The following is a 25,620-nucleotide window of genomic DNA, read 5'->3' as shown; positions in this document are numbered from 1 at the left end:
GACTTGCTCCAGTTTTCCAGGGCATTGCAAAGAATAGTTGAGAAGATCCCTTAGCAAGTACCTTTAACACTTTAGTATTCATAGTAAGGTTTTTATATTTAAACTTTACATAGTAATGTTTTATACTTAAACTATGATTTCTGCATTGATTTTACTTAGCTAATTGAGTTTTGGATTAATTGCTCAAACTTAAGTGTGTATGGATATCTGCATGTTACACATATACCCTTATCTGGGAAATAAAAATCTATCAGCCTAAAATTAAACCTGGCTAAACTTGGAAAGTTTGAAGTTTATTATTTTCATTGACTTTTCCTTCTGTTTATAAAAAGGGAACTGGCAGGCTTTTGGAAAAGATTTTCTATATAAAAGCACATCTTTACAGACACGTCATTGACTGAATTGTATAGGGAATAGAAGAGCCATTTGTGTATGTTCTTTGTTGATTACCAAAAAAAAAAACCAAAGAATATTTGGCTTGATAGAGCAAAACTCAGCCTTAAGGACTATTCCCTAACTGGGAATATTTTGTATGTCTGTCGGGATCACATAAGATTCCTTGATAAAAGCGACCACAGAGATACGTTTGTCATTAGTTCTCCAATTATTAAGTTCAAGTGAGACATAAAATGGGGATGGATACTCTCCACAGGTGTGTGCTCTTCTCTTGGAGGATGGCTGTCCAGTACGAGGAAGGGCTGCTTATTGTTGGTGAGACCTCCCAGGTGATCCTGGGTGTTCTTCTGTGCACATGACATTGTGCTGTTCTCATCAAGGCCCACAACATTACAGAACCTTTTCAGTGAAGTTTATGATTATTTAAAAGCATTCAGCCTAACAATCCATATAAGATAGATTCAATGGATGGAAAATGACAGCTGTGAGGGGAAGGAATGTGTGATTACAAGAGTCTTGTCTAGGCTGTGATAAGTAGTTGTCCAGTCCGTTGAATTACTACATCAATACATTGCAGCTGCACAAATGAGTTAGACTGACAATTAGAGGGGAGAGAATGGGCTGGGTTTTATTTGGAGAACTGTACACGGTACTTTTAACTAGCCTGTTTTCCTGTACTCTGATATGTTGTCCTATCTTTTAATATATATGTTCTCTTGATAATGCTGTAGAGATGTTTTAGAGATGAAGAAACTTGAGGCCTAATAAGGTTAAATGACTTGGTGCAGATCATATCACACTAGTAGGAGGAGAGAGAGCCGGGATTTGAAACCATCTTCTGGCACCAAGTCCTACATTCTTTCCAATGTATCGAGTTCTAAGGAAGACCCAAAGGTCAATAGAGAAATGCATGGTGGTTGCACATGGGCCACCCCATATTGCTGGTTATGATTGAAGTGCAGGAAGTGTGGGAAGAATATCATAAAAGAAATGGAGGGAAGAGGTGGGTAGGTCACATGGTGTGAGAGAGGCAAATGAATCAGATGGGCAGTCTGAGGACCCAATTGGTTCCTATGACCTTGGGGAAGATCTCAGTCACTCTAGTGATTTAATTCTCTGAGAAAGGTCTGTATATTAACATTGGACAAGAATAGTATGAATGAGAAAGTATGGATAGATGAGCTACGTGTACACAAATGTGGGCACGCTTATATCAGTGAGAACACAGAGCCCATGAAATATTGGGGAAGTTCCTTCCATTTTTATTTATGCTAATGCCATATTAGTATAGTGCTTTACCATTTTCCAAACATTCATTTACTAGGAGAGGCAGTGTGGTGCAGTGGAAAGCTCCTCACTGGAATTAGGGTTGAAAGACCCAAATCCTGTTTACTTCTTCTGGGACCTTGAACAGGTCACTAAACTTAAGCCTGCTTGCACTGCTGTAAACTTGGAGTAGATGGTCTCTGAGGTCATTTCTAACTCTGTAAATCCTCCTGTAAATTTAACATACATCCATATGACAGTCCTGGGTAGGAGGCGGAGTATAGGCATTCTCCTCATTTTACAGAAATGGAAACTGCAGCTCAGAGAGGCTAATGAGTAAGTGGTGAGGCTGGGACGAGAACCCCAGGGGTTCTCATGTGGCCTTTCAATAGTTATATAAAAACATAGTCTTTTTGAATGTTTTTTCATGTTTCTTGAATAAATTTTTTTCCTTTTTATAAATAACCAATTAAACTTAACTTTACAGCTATTTGCTCTTTAAAAAGCCACCTTAAAAAGTTATTTCTAATGGATTATTCTCTTTCCTGATTTGATTTGTTGTATTATTAATGTAGTGTTTTTTTAATTGGAGCAGGACTTTTGTCTTACAGAATGCATGTATAATATTGTTGCATGTTTTGGACTTGGGAACTCAAAAGGGCCACTGAGTGAATGGAGAGAGAAGATGGGGTAGTAAGAAGAAACAGGTCCAGTATGGTTGCCTACTAGATGGTGTTTGTGGACTTCTCCCAAGTCAGTCTGTAGGTTCCAGTTATGCCATGAGATGTAGCACTGCAGTTAAACATCTGGCAGCCCAACCCCAAAGAGAGGTGGCAAGGGTCTGAGCCTTTTATGTCCGGCCTTGCTGACTGATTCCCCAGACAGTGAACGTGTCAGAGTTAGGAATTTCTAAAGAGCTTCCAGAGTCAAACAGAGCCTTCTAATTCAGGGGCTCCTCTCATCCTCTGGTTGGTTCCCCAGTTTTACACACCCTTTTTTATGCATCTGCATTGTTGGTGACTGATAAAGAGTACGGAGTGCCAGAAGGGACTCATGGCTGTAACTCTGTTGGCCTCTGCAAGGAGTACTGTTCCTTTAGCATATCTTAGACACACACTCCAGCACCAGATTACTTTACCTAAAATACCCCTTTCATTTTGTCATTCTCCTACTCAGATCTTGGGTGGTTCTCTGTTGCCTACAGAATAAAGTTCAGATATTTTAAACCGATATTCAGGACTTCTACAATCTGACCCTAACCCTCCCTTCCTTCCTTTGTAATTTTTATTTTCAGTTCCAAATTCTTTCCCTCTCCACCCCATCCCCCACCCATTGAAAAGACCAGAAAGATGATACCTATTATATATATGAAGTCATGCAAAACATTTCCATATTAACCATGTTGTGTTAGGGGAGGGAGGGTGGGGAGCAAGAAAAATAAAGGAAAAAAGTATGCTTCAGTTTGCACTTAGAGTCACTTAGTTCTCTCTCTGTAGGTGGATAGCATTTTTCATCATGAATCCTTTGGAACTGTCATGGATCATCACATGTGTCGTATCCATCAGAGTAGCCAAGGCTTTCACAGTTGGTTACCATCCTAACCCACTTTCCAACCATATCTCCTACTTCTCACTTTGTACCATTGTTCTGTTCAGGCTGGTGTATTTACCATCACATAAGGGTGCCTTATGTGTTGCCACCCCAATGCTAAGGCTCCATTCTCCTGATCCAGGCAGTACTTTTTTCCATTTCCACCTCTCTATCCAAATCCTACTCATTCTTTAAGGTCTAGCTTCTAGCCTATGATATTTTCTTGTACCATAATACCACCTCATTTGGCACTTAACCAATAAAACTCTAGAATGATAGATGTAGAAGGATTTGCTAACCTAATCCAACTTGCTTATTTTGTAGAGGAAGAAACTTGGTACAGAGAGATTAAGTGATTTGTCCAAGGCCATACAGTTAGTGCCAGAGCTCAGATTAATCTGTTTTCTTGTATTCTTTCAGTAGTCATAAACTCCTTGAAGGTAGGGATCATGACTTCCATACCTCATATGTCCTGAGGAGAAAGGATCATAGGGCTGGGAATTATGGTAGCCTTCAATTAAATTCACTGGTTGGCTGATTGAAATAGATGTTTGATGTAATCAGCTTTTTAGTATGTGAGATCAGTTAATTGTTCTTGCATTTTTATGATGATTATTTTACTACAGATTTGTGTATTGATATTTATTATACTCAAGGTGACATAGAAATTCAACTTTATTATTAAAATGTCTTTATTAACAGCTTATATTTTTACATCACCTATATTTCCCAGTGTGTCCTTCTGCTCCCTTCTAACAATGAATTAAAAAGAGGAGGAAAACAGTTTAGCAACACCAAAGAACACATTAGCCAAGTCTGACGTGATGTGCAGCATTCAGCACTCATTGCTCTGTATCTGTACAGAGACAGGAGGGAAATCCGTTCTCATTTCCTTTCTTTGGGACCAAGCTTGGACACTCGGTCGTTTCACATTTCTCATTTCACATTTCACAAACATTTCCATCTTTGTTGTTCTTTTAATTTACATTGTAGTTAATATATATGTTGCTTACCTGATTATTATTTCATTTTTCATCTAGTCACAGTCTACATGTTTCTCTGCATTTGTCGTATTCATTGTTTCTGACATCACAGTAACTTTCCATTTCATTCATGTACTGCAATTTGTTTAGCCCTTCTCCAGTCTGCTTTGTCTCCAGGTCTTTGCTATTACAAAAAACGCTGCTATTAATATTTTGGTATCCATGAGAGAAATTAATTTTTTTAATGGAATCTATCAGAACTGGGATGATCTGGTCCTTACTCTAACCTCTTTGGTAAACCCTAGTTAAAATTGGCATTGTACTTTTTGCAGCCACTCTGTGATTCTTTTCTCCCTGTTTCTTCATCTCTGGAGGGGAGGAAGAGGAAGCGCTTTTCCTTTCTAGGGACAAATATTCTGCATAGAGCCTTGATCCTAGCTCCTTCTGTGTTCTTTAACAGATCATACTCAACGGTCATTATTTTACTTTCTGTAATCTTCCATCTCTCCCTTTCTACTGTCTCCTTCCCTGGGGAAGGACAGACACAACCCTGTCTTCTTCATCTTTACAACTCTTTATTAGGCTGAACTTTCTTGCAGACTGTCATCTTCGTTTCCCTTTATCATTTAAATTCCTAGAAAAAGCTTTTTATGCTTGTTGCTTCCACTTTACTCTCATTCCTCAGCCCTTTGTATTTTGGCTTCAAAACTCATCTCAGCTGAAATTGCTCTCGTCAAAGTAACCAGAGATCCCTTCTTAATTGCCACATCTGATGGAACACTTACCATTACCATCTCCTCCTCTTTGTTTTTGTGACACTGCTCTCTCTTGGTTCTCTTCCTATTTTCGTCGCTACTCTTCCGTGTCTTTTGCTGGTCTGACATCCATGCCATACTCCCTAATAATGGGTGTGCCCAAGTTGGTCCTGGATCTCCTATCTGTTTTTTAACTTAGTGACCTAATTAGCTCCTAAGGGTTATCATCTCTGTGCAGATGAGTCTCACATGTATGTATTCTGCCCTAGTTTCTTTTTGAACTCCAATCCTCTATCACATGTTGCCTGTTGAATATTTTAAACTGATTGTCCCACAAACATCTCAGATTCATCATGTTAAACTCAGTTTCCCTCTCAAAGTATGGAATTATGTTCTGCATGACTGCACACGTATATGTAACCTCTATCAAATTGCCTTCTCAGAATTTAAAAAAAGAATGTTAAAAATTGTTTTTACATGCAATTGGAAGAAAAAATAAAATATTAATTTCCCTCACAAACCTATCCCTCTGTACTTCAGTATTTTTGTCAAGAGCACCACCATCCTTTCCATCATCCAGATGTGCAGCCTTGGTGTCGTCCTGGACTCTCCACCTTCCTTCATTCCATATATCCAGTTGCTTGCCCAGTCTTGCTCTTTGTACTTGCAGGCCTTCTCTTCACTCACTCAGCCCCCACCCACTTCAGGGCCTCTTGTGTGGGCTCTGGCAAGTGTCCTAGTTGGTTTCCACACACCAGGCCATCTTGCACACGTAAGCTCAGGTGATCGAGTCCTTTACTCAATAAACTCTAGTGGTTCCCTGTTACATCTGAGATCTCACATAAACTCACCTTGGGGGTCAAAACCCTTCGCAGCCCAATGCCAACTTAGACTTATTATTAGATGTGCACATACGTGTTTCCTCTTATGAAAGGTGAGGTCATCAAGGGCAGGGACTAGTTCACATTTCTTCTTTGTTACCCCCATAGCTAACCTAAGTGCCCAACATGCCGGGTACATAGCAGGCACTTAATAAATGCTTGTTGGTTGTTTTATGTATTCCTCTAACTAACTGTTCCCTTCTAATGTTGTCTGTTAGCCCTTGCCACTGCTTTCCAGGGGGCAATAGTGCTGCAGACCTTTCTCTGTTTTCATTTTTGGTGAGAAGCAGGCAAGGTACCAGAGATATAGGTGGGTAAGTATGCAGGTATTTTTCACTTGAGCTAGCTATGAGATAGTGATATATGTAGAGGGAGTGGGATTGAGGGTCTATTTGATGGAAAGGAGAGACTTCCTGGAAAATGAGAAGCAGTTTTAGAATGACTAGAGTTCTCCAGAAAACTTTGAGAGAAAATGTTCAGGTTCTGTCTGCAAGCCAAGAAAATGCAGTAAGAACATAGAATCACAGAATTGAGAACTGGAAGAGACCTTCGAGGACATCTAGACCCACCTCCTTATTTGACAGATGAGGAAATTGAGGCCTAGAGAGAGTAAGTGGATTGCAATAGTAGCAGAACTGGGATTTGAACCAGGGTCCTCTGACTATGAATCCACTTCATTTTGTTCTTTTATGCATCAGGAGATTCATTTTTGCTCGTGTGTGGGGTTGGATGGTAGGTGGAGGATTTCCCAGTAGGTTAAAAGGTGAAAGCACTGATTTTTGGAGGCTGAAGACCTAGTTTTGAATTTGGACTTTGTTCTTACTGTCAGATGAGGGAGTTGGACTTAGATGATCCCTTCCTTCCTTCTAGCTTTTAAGTCTATGATGCAATGATAGAGCAAATTCCTTTTAGTTATCAGATCTTTAGGTTTAGAAATGGGATTAAGTTCATATTTCTTATATTCTGGTTATTGCCACAATTGCATTTTAAGCTTAATCAGAAAGCTTTATCTTTAGGTGATTTGTGATGTCATGAGCAAGCATTTTCCCTCCCTACCTTAGTATTTCCTTGTGATTTCCCATTGCCAGAAAAATTCATTCTGTGGCCATGAGATTTCTCTGTACCGAGAGCCAGCCTGGTCCTGCCACAGTCTGTTATTGGTCCACTTTTGTGGCTTAGTGTGGGACCTGAGAGAACTTGTGCTCTGTCAGCATAGCTTTTGGGAACGCAAGGCCACCTTCGCGTCACCAGTGAAACATGAGAACAGCCACAAGCATTGATGAAGGACTGTTAAAGCAAAAGTGAGGCTGAGTGAGATTTTAGAGTTCAGAGCTAGAGAGTAGCATTTCAGAGAATTAGAGTTCATATTGACTAGAGTCATGTTTGTAGCACTTGCAAAGAGGGTTTCTGTCTAGTTTGGAATCACCCATCCTTTCAAAAAACATTCTAACTAACAAAGGAAGCATGGTTTGTTTTTTTTAATCCCTTACCAGTAGAATTCCAGAAAATTGTAAGTGTTATATCTCTGACTGTACAGCTTACAAGTTGCAAATCAGGCCAGCATATTGACCTAATAAGGAAAAACAAAAGATCCAAGTAATGTTAAGTCATGACAGATCAGTTACATATAACCTCAATGACTCCAAAATGAGATGAAGAAGTTGCAAATGTGCAAATCCAAACAATTTTAAGTTATTAGGCTAGAAGGCCTTTGTAATATGAGAATATTCTAATATAGTCCAGCATTTGGCACATAGGCATTTAAAATTGATTTTACAGTTTATGGCTTAAGTTAATTACTCATCTATAGTTACAGTCAGTTACATAGCAGTTAGGCTTTTTAATTCTTCTTTACCTGTAGATTTAGCTGTTGATTTGAGATTGCCATACTAGATTCTGTTGATACAAAAACTAAAATGAGAACAGTCCTTGTCCTTAAGGATTGTGTTCTATTGAGGCTCGTTTCAGTTCTACATATGATTTTGAATTCATAATTGTTACAGATGAGGAAACAATGTCAGAGAGGTTAAGTGACTTGTCTAAGTTTATACAGACAGGAGAACAAGTATTCAAACACGGGCCTTGTGACGTCAGATTCAGTCTTATATAAATTCTTTTGACCCTCTCAGGACTGAACACAAAGTTCTTCTGTTCATTGAAGGCACTTAATGGTTTTTGATTAGCACTAGTTCATTAGTAGTGAACCTTGCATCCATCTCCTTTGAATGAGAAAACAACTGAGTGAATTCACATTTTACATTCCACTCTTTTTATACATTGCATGAGGTTCACCTTTGTTCTTCATTATTACACTGTAAAGTTTATTCAGTTAATTAATAATTAAGACATTTGTTAAGTTCATATTGTGTCAAAACATGTGATGGAGGCACTAGGAAAGTTGAGTATTTAGCTATTTGGGGGTTACACTTTAGACATAGAATGCCTTTGTATTGGAAGGCATTTAGCAAAATCTCACTGTTCTTATGAACAGGAAATAGAAGGTGGATGATAGTTTAGTTGGATGGATTTATAACTAGTTGAATGACTATACCAAAAACATGTTTAGTAGTGTCAGTTTGAAGAAAAATCTCTGTTGGAATGCCACAGAGTTTGGTCCACTGATCCTGTCTTGTTGATTTTTAACAGACTTGGATGTAAACATGGAAGACGTACTTACAAAATTTGGAAGTGGTCCCAAATGGCAAAGGCTAATATGTTGGGTGAAAAAGACTAATATGTTGACCAAAATGGCTAAAATGTTGACTAAAAATTCTAATAGATCTCACTGGGTTCGTTTATTTAGCAAGTGTTTATGAAGTATTGACTCTGTGTGTAGAGAGACAAAATTTGAATAAAACATGGCATTTGCCTTCATAGAGCACCCCAGTCTACATAAAAATGACGTACCTGTATTGATAAGTGAAGTTCAATAGTTATAAGTGAAAAGGTCTTACGCTTAGATTGAAAAAATAATCTACAAGTACAAATAGAGAGAAACCTGGTTTATGGAATCATAGAATTTGAGAGTTGGGAGGGACTTAAGTGACCTTCTTGTCCATCCCATGCCTGAAAGGAATCCCTACTATAACATACTTGACCAGTGATATCTGCTTGCTTGAAGACTTCCCCCACCAACACACACACACACACACACACACACACACGCACACACACACACACACACACGGGAGAACTTAAACTTCTTGAGACATTTAATAACAATTTAATTTATTGGCATTAATTTAATAGCAATTACTGTTTAAAAAAAAAGGCCAATGGAATTTTAGTTGACAAGCCCAATGTAATCAAACATTGTAAGCCTAAGGGTTTGGGGAGTGGACTTAACAATACTGATGTTTCAATAACATTTTATAAGATTCACCAGAAAACAGAAGGAAATTCAGAAGGAAGCATGAACAAGCAGTACAGTTTTGAAGATAATTTATAGAATTTATTATATGTTCTTTTTTTCAAGTAACAACGTGAAAATAGATTTACAGTTTCATAGAAAATCCTTTTTGTGGAAATGCTCTTCTTTTGGAGTTTAAGTTTAGAATAAAAAAGATGCATTTGTTTGGTATCTTACAAATCAAATAAAAAGGACTAAAATATTTATAGCACAATTTTTGTAGTGGCACGGAATGGCTAAATTAACTATGAATGTAATGAAATATTATTGCACAATAAGCAACAAAAAATGAAAAGAAGCATGGAAGACTTTGCAGACTGATAAAAAATGAAGTGACGAGAACCAGGAAACAGTTTAAATAATGGGAATGGAAGGAGCAACAACAAATGAGTGGAAAGTGAAAGCTGTAAAAATCATACTGACCAAGCATGGCCTCCGAGAAGAGATGTGAGACTCTTGGCACCCTTCTTTGAGGAGATAGATGACAATCAGTGGGTGGGGAACACTACATGTGATATTGGTCTTAAATGATTTGTTGGTTAGTTTTGTTGAACTCTTTTTTTAAGGTATGGTTCTCTGATGGAACATATTGGGAAATGAGATGGCATAAAAGCAGGAGATTAAAATTTTTCTGTGTGATATGGGAGGGAGAAAACCACCTCTCTCTATCCACTAAGGCAGATACCATACAGAGTAGCTACAGTAAAGGAAGAATAGTTGTTAAAGCTTAATTTTACAGGAGGCAAAATCCTAGAAGGGAAAGAGAGGCACAACCCGGGTCCTCAAATCCTGGCATACACATGCCCAGAGTTGATGAAACAAACATGATGAATTGAGGTCCTAATTCAAGGAATCAAATTTTACCTCATAGATAATTATTGAAGCTTGACAGGATGAGAGTTGACTAAACTATAGCCCACATGGGTATACTTTATTCAGAATAAACAGAATATATTAAAGGGGATGGAGATAGGGATTATATTTTAAGAAAGTATACTCATGAAGATATCCAGGTGCTAAAAGGCTGTGGAAACAAGTGTTTGAGTAAAGATCAGTGGAAGGTGAAACAATATTTTTTTCATTGATGTATATTACAGGCTGCTTAGACAAAAAAAGATATATGTGAAGAGTTTGGGAAACATAAGCCCAGCACAAAAGCATGATAGAGTGGTGATGGGGGACTCTATCCTCATGTCTACTAGGAGCCCTCCTTCTCAGAAGCAGAGTAGCTGATAACTTTTTAACTTGTCTTCATGGTGATTTCTCTACCTTTTGAATTCTGCTCTGGGTCTGATTCTTACTGACAAGGATGAACTGGTAACTGCTGTAGAAATGATAGGAACCTTTTGGGGGAAATTACTCCTTCCTAGAGTTTGTGATAGAGGAGGGGAAAGCTGGGCATAAGCTTTCCAACTTAGATGTTGGGAGAGCAGATTTCAAAAATGTGCTCCATTGTCAAATACTATTTGTAAAAGCCTACTTGTTCCTTTCTCATTGAGAATGCCCTTGATTCCTATATAAGGTGACTCTTAGCCAGATTTTGTATAGATAGTGTAGTAGGTATATAGGTCAATAATTACTGAGCTTTCATGGCTGTTTTTTTCAGTATTAATAAAGTGAGAGGTTTTTTCCTGTAACTTTGCTATTTTCCCAGATTTTTTTTTCCCCAGATTCCCAGATATTTCTCAGATAAGTTACCTATGAGCCCTTCAATGCCTTCAGAAGTATAGCTCCTCTAATATGGCTCTCTACTGTACATACACTTGTTCCAACCCATAGAGGCTCCCTTTAGTGGCATTTTTTCTTTCTCTCTAATCACCTTGGGGACTGTGATGTTATAGTCTAAGGAGAGTAGTTCCACTATTCTTAACAAAAAAAATTTCTTGAAAAACTTTTTTCCAAATCTTTTTCATTTTTCTTAAGTTTGTAGTACTTTCATTTTCATCCTTAAATGCACTTGAGGTGGCTTTGCTCAGTCTTGCCAAGCTTTTAAAAAATTAGTTGTATCTACCATAGCTTTTCTCCTTTTGAAGAGATAGTCCTATTCATAACTGTCTGTCTTTTTGGGGTAAGATTTTACAGACAAGTTTATATTCTAGCCCAGTCTTTTTTTAAAAAAAAATTATTTTATTTTAATTTATCAACAGTCACTTCCATAAGCATTTGAGTTTTAAATTTTTCTCCCCCTCCTTCCCCAAGATGGCATGCAATCTGATATAGGCTATACATATACATTCCTATTAAACATATTTTCACATTAGTGAAGTTGTGAGGAAGAATTAGAACCAATAGGAGGAACCACAAGAAAGAGAAAAGAAAATAAAACAGAAGAAAAAAATAGCAAATATTATGCTTCGATCTGCATTCACACTCTGTAGTTCTTTCTTTGGATGTGGTTAGCATTTTCCATCATGAGACCTTTGGAGATGTCTTAGATCCTTGCATTGCTGAGAAGTAGCCCAGTCTTTTTTTAAAAATATTTTTTCCAATTACATATAAAACAGTTTTCAACATTCATTTTAAAATCAATTTTGAGTTCTAAATTCTCTCCTTCCTTTTCCTCCCTATGCAGGCAGTTTGATATAGGCTATATATGTGCAATCATACAAAACATTATCATTAGTCATGTTGTGAAAGAAAACAGACCCCCCCCCAAAAAAAAACCCCAAGAAAAATAAAGCGAATAGCATTTTTTCATAAGTTCTCGAGAATTGTCTTAAGTCATTATATTGCTGGCCAAGTCATTCACAGTTGATCATCACACAGTATTGCTGTTATTATATACAATATTCTCCTGGTTCTGCTCACTTTGCATCAGTTTAATGTAAGTCTTTCCAGGTTTTTCTGAGAGCATATTGCTCATCATTTTTTATAGCACAACAGTATTCCATCAAATCATATACCATAACTTGTTCAGTCATTCCCCAGTTGATGGACATCCCCTCAATGTCCAATTCTTTGCCATCATAAAAAGAGTCTAGCCCAGTCTTGAGTTAGGCAGCTACTTCTCTCCCTTTGGCAAGTAAATTAGGTGTTTACTGACTAAGATGTTTTCTGGAACCACATCTTTTCCATCTTACAATTACTTGAAAGGTATAGAGAATCTAGTAATATCTCATTGAGCTATTGTTGATTATGAAAAAGCATTTGATTCTGTAAAATAAAACACCACCTTCAAGGCTCTTTTACAGTAAGATATCTGTTATGCATACATCAAGGTACTTCAAGATTCCTTGGAACATTTAACAGAAATAACATAATAAGAATGGAGGAGGCAGATGGTAGACATAATCCAGGATTGGGATTTGGTAGCATGATCAACAAAAGGAAAAAGGGGCAAGGGACTTGAGGAGAGGATAGTGTAGAAATGAGTTGTTGACTAAATAGGGAAGAGAGGAGAGGGTACCCAGTGCAGTTAATATTCTGGGTGGAGGGAATGGAGGGCCCTGAAGTTAAAGAGAACAGGGTTAGGAGGCCTAAGGCATGGCCAAAGGGATGACAAAAGGTTAGGGTCAGATAAAGGAATTTCAGAGTTTGTGAATCAGGCAGTAGGATCCTCATGGATAATGTTGAGATCAAGGATATGACCTCTTGTGTGGCTGAGGTAGGGTGAAGGAGCAGGTTGTGGAAATTGAGTAGATTGAGGAGCTGGAAGTTAGGGCATTAGAGGGACCATCAATATGTTGGGAGCCCCCTAGTATGCAGGCAGGAGTTGGGGAGAGGAGAGAGAGAGACTGGAGCCTAGCACCGACCTGTTCCAAGAATATCTAGTAGCCAGGATCTGGATTGGGGGAGCAGTTTGGATAGTGTGAACTTCAAAGGGAGGACAGGCTGCTGAGTGGTGGTGGTAAATGGAGAGTCTGGAAGTGGCAGTGGGGAACAAAGAGCATTCCAACTCTTCCACACAGAGCTGGGGATTCTGAGAAAAAGTATAGCTAGTACTAGAAAGGGGAGCAGGTTAATTGGACTGAGTGTATATCAAGACAGAGCCGGGTCAGTGAATGTCAAAGGGTAGAATGCTTGTGGGGTGGGCATTCTAGAGGGCACAGTGGAAGAGGCAGGCAGATTTGGAGTATGACATTGAATGTGGGGTTGGGTTTAGGAAAGTGGGAATAAAGGAATGGGCAGTTGGGAGCAGGCAACAGGATTTGAATTTTTGGCAGCCAACACTTCATAATTACTGGGCTGAGGAGAGTAGAAGGGGCTAGGCAGAATGTGTTAACCATTGAAGAATGAATCCAGGCAGAGTATCATTAGTTGCAGAGGTTCATTGAGGAAGGCACGTGTTTAGTCATATGAGACTGGTTGAAGGAACTAGGTGCTATTTAGCCTGGAGAAGAGACAGGGAATACACGTTAGCAATGGTGAAATATTTGGAGGGCTGTTGTGTTGAAAAGGCCCAGAAGCCAAAGCTGGGAGCAATGGGAGAAACTTACAAAGGAGAAAATTTAGGCTTGATATTAGGAAAATCTTCCTAACAATTAGAGCTATCTAAAAGTACAATGAGAGAGGGAGGGAAGGGAGAGCTAGAGGATTGGAGATTTTCAAGTAAAGATTGGACTTTCACTTGTTGGATGTGTTATCATGGGAATTTCCAGCTCTGAAATTCTGACTTTATTTTGTACTGCTCGCAGAGAAAAGAAATAGGAATTAGGTTTTGACTCAAAATAAGGAAAAATTTAGTAATAATTGGAGCTGTCCAGATGTAGAAAATGAAGTAATGGGTTCTTTGGAATCATTTGAGTAGAGACTATAACTTCTCTCAGAGATGTCGGAGATGGGTTGGGAGGTTTAACTCAACCTCTCAGCTACTTTTCAACTCTTCATATTCTGTGAGCCTAACAGGTTCTGAGAGAGGTCTAGAGAGGATCACTTGTGAAGGTATAGACATCAGGACGTGGACCCTGGACTGTGTACCTAGGCCTTTTTTGTTCTTCCGGGGTTTTGGCCATATGCTAGGTAATTGAGGTTGTAAGGTGAATGTTTTGGATAAATAAGGTGTTATAATTTAGGAAAGTTGTTTTTTGTTTTGTTTTTTTTTTTAAGAAAAATGTCAATTGCTATAAAGTACTTTCCTCAGTCATCTAAACTAAAACTAAAGTTTTCTGTGCCTTTTTACCAAATATGATTTTTTAATCTGCTTAAATTATCTTTTTGTTTTCTTTCAGGTAAACTGTAAGCAACAAGGAATGGACACCCAGTTATTCAGTCCTTTGCTGGGTGAGATTACTAATACACCATCTCTGGAATCTTCTGGTTTATATAGTAACTGGTCAGTTTATGGAGATGACACTAGCCCACCCACTGCCTTTCAAGACTATGCCAATGAAAGGTATCAAGTAAATATGTTGTTTATACAACTGTCCTCTTGATTATTAAGTTCATAACTTAGGAGTCATTCTTACCCCCCATATCTCATTATTTGCCAGGCTTGTAGATTCTGTTTCTATAACATCATCTTACCTCAAATGACCCCCTATGTAGCTCAGACCCTAGTCACCTTTTCCCTAGTCTGTTATAGAAGTCTCCAAATTAGTTTCCCTGTTTCCAGTCTTTCTCCTTTCCAATCCATCCTTCATATAGATGCCAAAATAGTAAAAACTTAATGACTTCCTACTGTTAGAACAAAATAGAAATGTCTTGACCTGTCATTTAAGGCCCTGCACAGTCTAATTAACCCACTTATCCAGCCTTAAAACTCCTATTATTCCCCTTCACATACTCTGAGTTTCCATCAGACTGGACAGCTAGCTGTTCCTTAAGCTCAGTACACCATTTGTTTCTTGCCTTCACGCATTCACATACATCATTTCTACATGCTGGAGTCCATTTCCGCCTTCCCCCCAGGACCTCCTAGAATCCTCTCCTTTCATTCAGCTCCCTTCTCTTTCTGGGATTCCTCAACTTGTACTTTCTCCCTCCCTCCTTAAATCATTTGGTATTTGCTTTTCTCGGCACATGTTGTGGAAGCTCCATGAGGGCAGGGACAGTTTTGGTTTTGTATCTGTAATGCCTTGCACATTATGGGAACTTAATAAATACTTGCTAACATAATAATTGAATTATAGCACATCCTTCATCTGGGGATCCTGAAACCTAAGAGAGCAGCCCTTTAGTATTTCCTCATGCGCTAACAAAATAGGATCAGAGTGTTTAGAGCTGATTGGGACGTTAGAAATCATCATCATCAATGAATTTCTTATTTTAGAAGAAAAAGTTAACACACCGAAAGATGAAGATGTTTCTCTAGGGCCATACATTCAGTGAGTGACAGATTGGGGGTTTGAATCTTGGTCTTTGGACTTCAAAGCGACTGTTCTTTTCACCATATGTGTACTACACTGCCTCAGAATTATACTGTCAATAGAATTGAGGTAATCTACATCCTGTGTCAATAATTAACTTTTTGCATGACTCCTATGGAACAAGAGGTTATAATTTGATCTTAGAAGAATTTGTTCAAAGTATTTTGTATCTTACGACCAAAGAGTCAGTGCCCAAAAGATTTTACATCTAATTGCAGGGGTTCTGCAGTACTTCAGCTCTTTCATACCTCTTGACTATTTTTAGACCGCGGTTGCTTTAAAGGGTGTTATTGGCAAAATAAGAATTTGGCCAAGTGGAATTGATTGTGTTCTAATTAATTGGCTTCTTTATTTTTCCTTGTCCCAGCCCCATTAAATCTTGAGGATGACTACTACCTTTTATGATTGGATACTGTTGGGTTTTGTTGTCCAACAGGACAGAGGTGTTGGAATTCGGATAGAGGGTTGGGGGTGCTGTTGGAACCTAAGGCCCTGTACACCCTTTAAACTTCAGACATTAAGCTGTGCAGGGTCTTGCCTTCTGGGCAAAAGAGAATGCACGCTTAGACCACTTGAGATATTTGAGAAATCACTAGAACTTTTAAAAGTGATACAAGATCCTTTTGCTCTGTTGAAGAGCTGCTTGTAACTTACAGGTCAGTCTGGAGCTGTAGTTGTTTTGCAGTTTATCCTGAAGCTGCTTAACTTGTGTTTCCCAGTCTTCTCAGCTTTGAAAGCAGGAGGCAGCCTTCTTGTGTGTTGTGGTTACAAAGGCAGTAATATGATTGAAAAGGACTGGAATTCTTAATAGAAACTGCAGGAAGTCTAGCAACTCAGCAACTGAGTTAAGTATAATTGAAATAGTGTGGTATGGTCTGAGAACCCAACTAGCATTTTATAAAATTGTTTTTATTTATATTATTTAGTAAATTTGGAACTGACTGAATTTATCAAAGGTTAATCTTTAAAGTTCTTTTATTAGTTGAGGCATTCAGTATCACTGAATCTGAGTTGGAAATGGGCTTCAGTGCACACTTAGTATAACCTGTACCTGAAGAGTAGTCCCTCTGCAACATCCTTGATGCCTAGGATGCATTCTCTCCTCATCTCAGCTTCTTAGAAGTCTTCTTTCTTCAAGACTCCCCTGTGGTGCCAGCATCTCCCTTTGTATGTGGCCTTCCCTAAGTCTGTACACCAGCCCCTGCCCCACACCCCAAATAGCTGAGTGTTCTCTGCATTCATAGAGATTCCAAACCTATAGCTGTACCTTGTCTATACCTTTTTTACCTCTGCCTCTGTCACACCTTCATTTGTGTTGTACTCGTTTGTGTACATTTTATGTCCTTCTATTTGAATGTAAATTCCTTAAAGTGAGAGACTATTTCTTTTTCTCTTTGAATCTTAGGTGCTTAGCTCAGTGCTTTGATGTAGTAGAAATGTAATAAATGTTCGTTGAATTTTTAATTGGGTTTCCCAATCTCTGCTTGAACACTTCCAGGGAGGGAAAGCCCACCACCTGCTTAGGCACCTGTTCATTTCCATGTTGGACAGCTTTTATTGTTGCAGTAAATTCAAATCTACCCGCTGGCAGCTTCCACTCATTGTTCCAAGTTCTTTAGGGGCCAAGTAAAAAAACAAAACAAAACAAATCTTGGGGCAGCTAGGTGGTGCAGTGGAAAGAGCACTGGCCCTGAAGTCAGGAGGACCTGAGTTCAAATCTGGCTTCAGACCAGACACTTGACACTTACTAGCTGTGTGACCCTGGGCAAGTCACTTAACCCCAACTGCCTTAACAAAAAACAAAAAAAACAAATCTACTACATGACAGCCCTTGAAGAACTTGCATCTGGCTTTCATGTTGTCTTCCTAAGTCTGCTCCGGTCCGGTCTCAGCATTCGTGTGCCTTCAGCCAGCCTTCATCTGTCATGGTCCTGAGACCTTTGTAACCTATGAACATCTTGGGTACTATCTTCTAGACACACTTAAGCTTTTATTCCTTCTCCTCTCCCCCCAACTGTGTTTTTCACAAAATAAAGCATCTAGAACTGAACATAGTATTGCGGATCTGATAGGCTTTGAGAAGAGCTCTGTAGGATTGTCGCCTCCCTGGTTTGGGATGGTAGCTTCTCTTAAACCGAAAGCTCTCTTCCATTTCTTTGGCTGTTGTGTCACTTGCAGAACACTAACATCCCCAGCTCTTTTTTTCACAGAAACTGTTGTCTAGATATGCCTTCCCCTTCTTACACTGGTGAAGTTGATTTTTAACCCAAATATAGGATTTTACATTTATTTCTATTAAATTGCATCTTTCTTGATTTTGGCTCATTGTTCTTGCCTTCTGACTTTGTTGTCCAACATGTTAGCTATTCCATCCAGGTTTGTGTAACCTGCAAAATTAACACATGAATGCATTGATGTTTTTCTATAAGTAATTAATAAAAACTTTAAACAGTGTAGGAGAGAGGACAGATCCCTGAGGTACTTTATTAGAGACTTACTTCCAAATAGATCAACCCATTAATGACATTCCTTTAAATGTTGAAAGATGGTGCTCCTGTTTACTCAGGCAAAACATCACAAGTTTCTTCAACTGAGCCTTGTGTGGTATGATCTCTAGTGGCTTTACCATCCTGATCTCTGTCTAATTACTGGCCTGCCATTTATGCCCTTGAAGTGTTGGACTTTGACAGTAATTTACCAAAAAAAAAAATGTGGTGCATACTGATGTAAAAGTAATTGGTCATAAATGGTGGTGTAGGTATTTTGTTTATGAATTATTTCTCAAAATTATTTGGTGGATATATTTTACAGGGCACAAATCAATTTATGTTACTCCGGAAATGGCCCTGACACGTTTGGATTGGTTTCAAACATTTTGGAGAAGCCAAATATTCCGGACCCTGTTACTGACTGGTAAGTTTGTGCAGAAACCCTGTTACATATTATAGAGAGATGTTCTGCATGTTCTTTAAAGTAATCATGTTGACTTCTCTAGAACTTTACTGAGGGCTTGGTTCTGGGATATGGATTAGAAACATGTAGACTTTGATATATTTTTACAGATAATTGTAATATTTTAGCCTATGTAGAATGATGAGTATTATTATTAATTGTGGTCTTTGTTATAGGAATTCTTTGTCCAGATTCCTTCCTCCCACATGGACACCTAACTTTGGTAATGATGATGACTATTCAGGATATTCTCTCAGGAATTCTGTCGAGGATTTTTCAAACTTCATTGAAACACAGAATTTCAATCAAGGACACTTTGAGACATCACCTGATATAGAGAACTTGCAAAGTGCATTTGATAATCTTAGATTGGTAGAGTCTTGGCTTTCTCCTTCAGACCATTCTAATCAGCTACCTGACAATATTTTCAAAAGTACTTACCTGGATAATTCAGCTTTTAAAACCAATTCAATTATTCAACCAAAAGGATTCCCTTTGCAGAATGAAGAATTCAATCAAAGTGAGACTAATTATAAGCAAACGAAATTAAATAATGATTATGAAAAAAACTGTTCTGATCTTAACTCTTATTTTCAAAATATATATAAAGATAGTGCTAGTATTCAAAAGGAATCCTGGAAACCTGATAGAGCAAATGAGAAGATAATGAAAATTAATATCCAAGAACAAATGAAATGCTCCAATGATTTGGGCAGTCTGGCTGCTGATCCATATGTATTTCATGAAAATCATTTGCTTCCTAAAATAAATGAAGGTATGATGCCTTCTCAGCAAATACAAACATCTGTTCCACCTCCTCTATACTTTGTCAACCAACCATTTCCTGAAGAAAATTTGTCAGCAGTAATCGACAAGAAATCTCAGGAAACGAGCTCACTGAATGATCCCAGTAACTTCAACTTTATGGGCAACTTTGAAGATAATGGTTGCCAATTTCCCAGAAATTCCAAAGAAATTCTCTTGAAGCCCCTTGACTACGATTTGTCTATAAATACTGCTTTACAGAATGGAAACTGTCAGTCACTCTTCAGGGAGCATATTTGGGTGGATGGGAACATGTTAAGTCCAGTTCTGGTGGAAAATTCTCCATTTGTGAAGCCAATAGCATCAGGCTGTCAGCCTTCGTCTGGAGTTTCAGTCTTGTCTTCTGGCTCTCCCATGCACCAGTCTTTGATTTCTCCTTCATACTACCCACAGACACCACCAGTACCCTTCAGGAAGGAAGGGAGGTTACAAATGCCAAATGGTGTCCATAGTGGTCTGAGGTTTCCAAATTCTAATACTGAAAATCAGAAGCCAAATATACAAATGGGATGTTTCCCCCATGATCCATTGACTTCCAGGGGTCATCATTATTGCAAAATTCCTGCCCATTTGTCATCCAACTGCCTGTTGCAGCAGAATGCTGCTAGTGAATACTCTGATAGATATAGAGTCCGCAAAAAACAGAGTCTAGATGATAGAAAAGATAGGAAGAACTTGATTCCCCAGCCTAGTTACATAGGTCAGAACCGTCAGCAGTTTAACATTTTCCGAAAGAAACAAGAAAAGAATAGTGTTAATATGTCAGATTTCATCAATCCTTCAATCCTTCCTGCCGTCCCTTTTGTGTCGGAGCTTAAACAAAACCCTAATTTTACCCCATTTAACCCTTCTCCCTTTATGCCAACAACTAACTTTACTTTCCCACCATCAACATTTCCTTTGTCAGAGCTTGTTGACGTTTTCCATTATGGTGGCCTTACCAATTTGAATCCCTTCGTTAGTGATTTGTTTTGTAGGGAAGTAACACCACCATACTTTGCCTTTCCACCACCTTTTAACAAATACCGGCCACCAAGAAATCGGAGTGGACCTGCTAATGAACTTCATACCCAACTGGAAGAGTGCTATGAACAATGGCGAGCTCTAGAAAAAGAACGGAAGAAGGTAATAGTGGGTCTCACAGTGGTAGATGTGAGTTCAGTCTGGTTATGCACAAATTGGAGCATTTCACATCATGCTTCTGCTACCTAGCTACATAGCTGATGTGGAAATAAGAAAAAGTCAAATGGAGGACGCCAAATAGAATTTCCCAGGATCAAGCTATATTTTGCTAAGATTGTGTGTGTGTGTGTGTGTGTGTGTTGTGTGTGTGTGTGTGTTTTGCTAAGAGAGTGTGTGTGAGAGTGTGTGACAGTTATGTATTATGATTGATACTAGACAAATCTTATTATCTATATCTAGTTATATGAGATAAAATGTATGGTTATGAATGTGTGTATATGTATGTGTGTGTGTGTATCGACATATACGTAGCTCTCTGTGTCTCTGTATCTTACATGTATATGATTTTTTTCCTCTCCAAATCTCACACTTCATATATGTTATATTCTTAGACTGAGGCAGATCTTGCAAGAAACTTTCCAGGAAAGAGGGTCTCCACTTCAAATAACACTCCTGTTTCCAGACTTCCTGCCAATCCTTCCCGAGTGGATCGCTTAATTATGGATCAGTTAAAGGAACAAGCCAGAGTGAGTATATATATTCATATTGATCAAGTATGTTTTAGAGCAGTTGTTAGGTATGTTGAGTTTAAAATATGTGTGGCTTACAACTAACTAAATGTATACATATTTCTTTTAAGGTTTTGACCTTACTAAGAAAGATGGAAAAGCTTCGTGGTAGCCCTGTCCATGAAAATATATCCATCACTCTGGAACGCCACTTAGAAGCCATTCATGCTACTCAAGCCAAGCGTAAAGATGAACTTGTTAATGCTGCTAATCCCCCACACCAAGGAATTCATTATAATAATGAGAAAGGCAAGTTTAAGTACATGTTTTTAATCTCTTGGGGGAGTGAGCTGGGCTTGGGATTTTGCCAGTTTCGGGAGCTTGTGAGATGAACTTGCTCTCCCAGTGCATATCTGCATTTTAGAGTCTTAGAGAGTTACCTGGGGCACCTTTGAGTGAATGAAGCTAATAGGAAGCCAGTTGGATTGCTTCTACATAATTGTTTTTTGACAATCCTATATCCAGGTTTTATTTTCTAATCAAGTGGCTCATTATTGAAAAGTAGATGCAAAATTGGGGGGGATCCTAGAGAAAAATACTTAAGACGTGGGTCTAAAACAAACAAGGTGTGTCTGTTACTATCTTGTTGCAGTAGCTTTTTGTTTTTTTACAGGACTTGGGATTTTATTGGTGTGAGGAACTTTCAGGGGAAGATTCCCTCAGTTGTTATTGTGGGAGGCAGCTAGGTGGTTCAGTGGGTAGAGTGCTGGGCCTGGAGTCAGGAAGACCTGAATTCAAATCTGGCCTCAGACATTTACTAGCTGTATGACCTTGGGCAAGTCACTTAACCTCTGTTTGCCTTAATCCACTGGAGAAGGAAATGGCAAACCAGTCCAATATTTATGCCAAGAAAACCCCATGGACGTATTGGAATGCTGTGGCCCACTGGGTCATGACGTCGGACACAGTTAAACAACAGCAGGCAGCTTCCAAGGGAAGACTTCCTCTGCCCAGGCAGATGGGCAGCATGTCCTGCATGTGTGGTTGTCACATTGAGCGTATCTAAAGTAACTGCTTTCATTATGTCATCTCCCCTGCCCAAGGACCTACAGTGGGGACCCCCTTTGTCTGATTTATTAGTTCTCAAACTCTAGTGCCTGTTTTTAAGATCCTTCATAATCTCATCCACCTCTTCAGTGATATTCTCCACTTCTTCCCAACACATGCCCTCACTCTTTTCTGTGTGCACCATCTTCTTTCTTATATGTCTTTGTGCAGGTTGATTCCCTACCTGGAATCGTCTTTTCTTTCCCACTTCTTACATAAATCCATCCCTGCTTGAAGGCCCAGCTTAAATAATTTCTTCCACCAAGCTTTTTTCAAGTATCCTGTCTTAAGTTCATCTTTCCCTTCTCCAAACTTATATTGTGCTTAGTTCTACAGACTTTAGCCTCTACCTAGTCTTTAATTTCCCTGTGTTAATTTTGTCTCTTTAATTAGCTTTGCAGTTCTGTGAGGGCAGAAACTAAAAATTGTGTGTGAGAGAGAGAGAGACACACACACACACACACACACACACACACACACACACACACACTCTCTCTGTATCTGTTCTTTATGATATCTATCCTGTTTTCCACCTAGGATTTACAACATGGCAGAAATGTGATAAAGTACTGATTTGTATTCTTGCTTTGAGCAACTATATGGCTCATCTCTGGGCTTATGGTTCTGATTGGCAACATCTTCTTTTTTGTCATAGATGTCCTGGCTCTGGCATTAGTCATTAAAGAGCTTACCTTTGCAACACGGAAGACACGGACTGCTTTATGGTGTGCATTGCAGATGACTTTGCCCAAAACTTGCTTCGGCCTGCCTGTGAAACAGGAAGAGATTGAAAGGGTATTACGAGAACTGTGTCCCCAAAATGCTGGTACCCAGGAAAAAATAATTGTGGAACGTGAAAGTCATGAAATAGAAAAGGGAAGCAGAGAACCCAAAGTAGATTCTCGAATCATTGCTTAAAAATCTTGGGGGCAAAATCACTTTTTTCCAATTATAAGCGTTTCCAGGTTTTCAAAAAGAATTTAAAAATAACTGATGGATGCAGTTTGGTTACTATGATTTCAGAATGCGTATTTCTAAAGAGTGATGTGATATTTCTTATAATATTGCAATGTGTTCTCTGTGAAATATTGAATCACTTTGGAAGATGGAAATAGCTGAATATTTCTTTGGTTCTCTCGAATCCAAAATTAACTTATATACCTTTAACCGTGAACTGGGAAAAGGATAACTAACTTTTGTAACTGACAGATGATGGCAAAGTATCTAAAAAGCAAATTTTCCCCACAGTGTCTGCAAAGGGTACATTGAGGTTTTTAAAAGGTTCTTAAAATGATTTGGGTGCCAAAGTAATTTGAGTTTTTAAAGGTATTTTTGCTGTACTAGAGCAGGAAATTGAAAAGTCTCATTTTTCCAAATTGATTAATTATTTAAGCTATAGTGACTTAATTTGAGAAAATGTTTCACGTGATCATGTGGTCAATTCAGGATTTTCAGCTGGGATAGTGATCATGGCTGAATTCCTTTTTTACTGGTCCCCAAGGAAACAGAGGGACTGAAAGGTTTTTATAATTTAAGTAGCTTGTTAAAGTTAGCATTAATAGGTGAATTAAAGTACACTCAGGATTTGAAATCACATTCACTAATTCCTTATGATGGATTTTAAAGTAACTGTTTAACTTAGTATGCACTTAATCAAAAGTATGGCCATATATATTAGCTTTTGGTACTATAATTTCTTAAACATTCCATATTTATTTAATGTTTATTTAATATTTTATTTTAATAATGTGATATAGTGGTTTGTTCCCCTCCCCCCTCCCTTTTTTTGGTTAAACTTTCCTAATCAGATTTAATGATTTACTCAGGAAATAGATTGTTATATGCTTCTATATAATGTTGCTGTGTATATATATATACACATATACACACAGGGGTGTGTGTGGGGTATGTGTGTATGTACCTAGGTGTGTATGTATGTATATGTGTGGCATCCCCAAAGTCTTAGTGTCATTTAGAACCCCCTGTGTATGGATGAACACACATATAAAGTATATGGTGTTTTGGGTGGGAAGAGATAGTTGCAAAATATTTACACAAAGCTTAACTCTACTAGGTTACCAAAGTTGTTTAACTGATTTGTTTTAGCATGAGAAGTCATATATCCTAACTAGTCCCTGTGCTGTGGCTTAGACAATCAAAGTGCTGTGTGTTATTGTGAATATACAGGATGAGAAAGAAGTCTTGTCTACTTACACTATTTAGGACTTTTTTAATGCTTTAACAGTCATGTCTTTAATATTTTGTTTTCAAAATACATCAAAAACTAAGCCATTTTCATAGCGGTTAGAACATTGGTGAGATTTGGTGGTAGATACTGCAGTTTTTTTTTAAGGTTTGAGAAGGAATTATGTTAACATGTGGAAAGATTGAAAATTACTGTAAGTGAAAGTTCTTCATAGGTCTTTGTAAATTGGACGCTCTATGATCAATGCAATATTTTTTCCATGTGCTTTGACAAATAGTATAGTTTTGGATTTGTAAATGTTTCCAAACCAGATGCTCGGTGTATTTAAAGCATTACCACTGCTAAAAGTAATCAATCTTGCAGAATAGTTATTTGTGAACTAGGGGAATATAAAATTCATTATGACTTAGAATACAACTTCAAAATGGTCTTTGAAGTTATTCAAAATGGTCTTTGAAGTTAAAAACAATCTTGACAGGTATTTCTGAGCATAAATATAAGTCGTTTTTCAGCCTTGGTTCAAATTTTTTTAAAATGATGTTGAAGAGAAGTATTCTAACATCGTCTTTATAGGTTTCTGTATGTGTCTTTTGTGTGTGTATGTGTGCAGCTTATTTGCACTATTTAAATAATTTCAGAAGATGACTCATGACACAGATGAACTATTAAGCATTCAGTGTTTACAGCATTTTACTTTGGGATGGAATCGGTCTTGAATACATAGCTAGAAAATCAGAAATTAAAAGCAGTGATTTTCATTTCTATCCTTAATGTCATTTACAGATTAATTGTAGTCAAAGGAGACATTTTGTGGTAGAGAATGTATGAGCAATTAGGACTTAATTATATTTGTGATAATTGTTGAAGGAATGTGGTCTTAATATCTTCATAATATGGTTAATGTGCCTTTGTAGTCTAATTTTTTTATAAATAAGCGCATTCTTGCTCCCACTTTCTATTGCTATTTAAAAATACATTTAAAGAGATTATACTGTATTTGCTTTGAATTGTAACAATGAGCAGATTGGAGTTGCACCCTCATTATATCTGGTTATGAGCTCTTTAACCAAAAGGGGAGACTCATAGACACAATGGAACTTCAATCAGCTCTTGCTATATTGCCTCTGTGTGCAAAGATGGTGAATATGCATGGTTAATGGATATCCAGTAACATTTTGAAGCTATAATGTACTTAAGAATCTTTAAGTTAGTGACTGATCTTTGGTATTCATTGACCCTCTTTTGCGGTGCTGC

The 25,620-nt window shown here is 38.1% G+C and overlaps 1 protein-coding gene across 1 annotated transcript in view; it reads left to right on the top strand.

The window, feature by feature from the left end:
• Window positions 1–23,862, top strand: part of LOC114024153 (meiosis-specific coiled-coil domain-containing protein MEIOC-like) — a 34,584-nt gene extending 10,722 nt beyond the window's left edge. The window contains exons 3-8 of the mRNA XM_027837077.1: window positions 14,449–14,612; window positions 18,397–18,498; window positions 18,714–20,487; window positions 20,937–21,071; window positions 21,185–21,362; window positions 22,816–23,862. Coding sequence (XP_027692878.1) covers window positions 14,449–14,612; window positions 18,397–18,498; window positions 18,714–20,487; window positions 20,937–21,071; window positions 21,185–21,362; window positions 22,816–23,078 — 2,616 coding nt within the window. The 3' untranslated portion in view covers window positions 23,079–23,862. The remainder of the gene's footprint in view (window positions 1–14,448; window positions 14,613–18,396; window positions 18,499–18,713; window positions 20,488–20,936; window positions 21,072–21,184; window positions 21,363–22,815) is intronic.
• The last annotated feature ends 1,758 nt before the right edge of the window (window positions 23,863–25,620 follow it).

The sequence above is a fragment of the Vombatus ursinus genome, unplaced genomic scaffold (genome assembly GCF_900497805.2).
Source record: "Vombatus ursinus unplaced genomic scaffold, bare-nosed wombat genome assembly UNPS02014820.1, whole genome shotgun sequence".
Taxonomy (NCBI): domain Eukaryota; kingdom Metazoa; phylum Chordata; class Mammalia; order Diprotodontia; family Vombatidae; genus Vombatus; species Vombatus ursinus.
The sequence above is the reverse complement of the archived record's forward strand: the minus strand, read 5'-3'. Positions and strand labels throughout refer to the sequence as shown.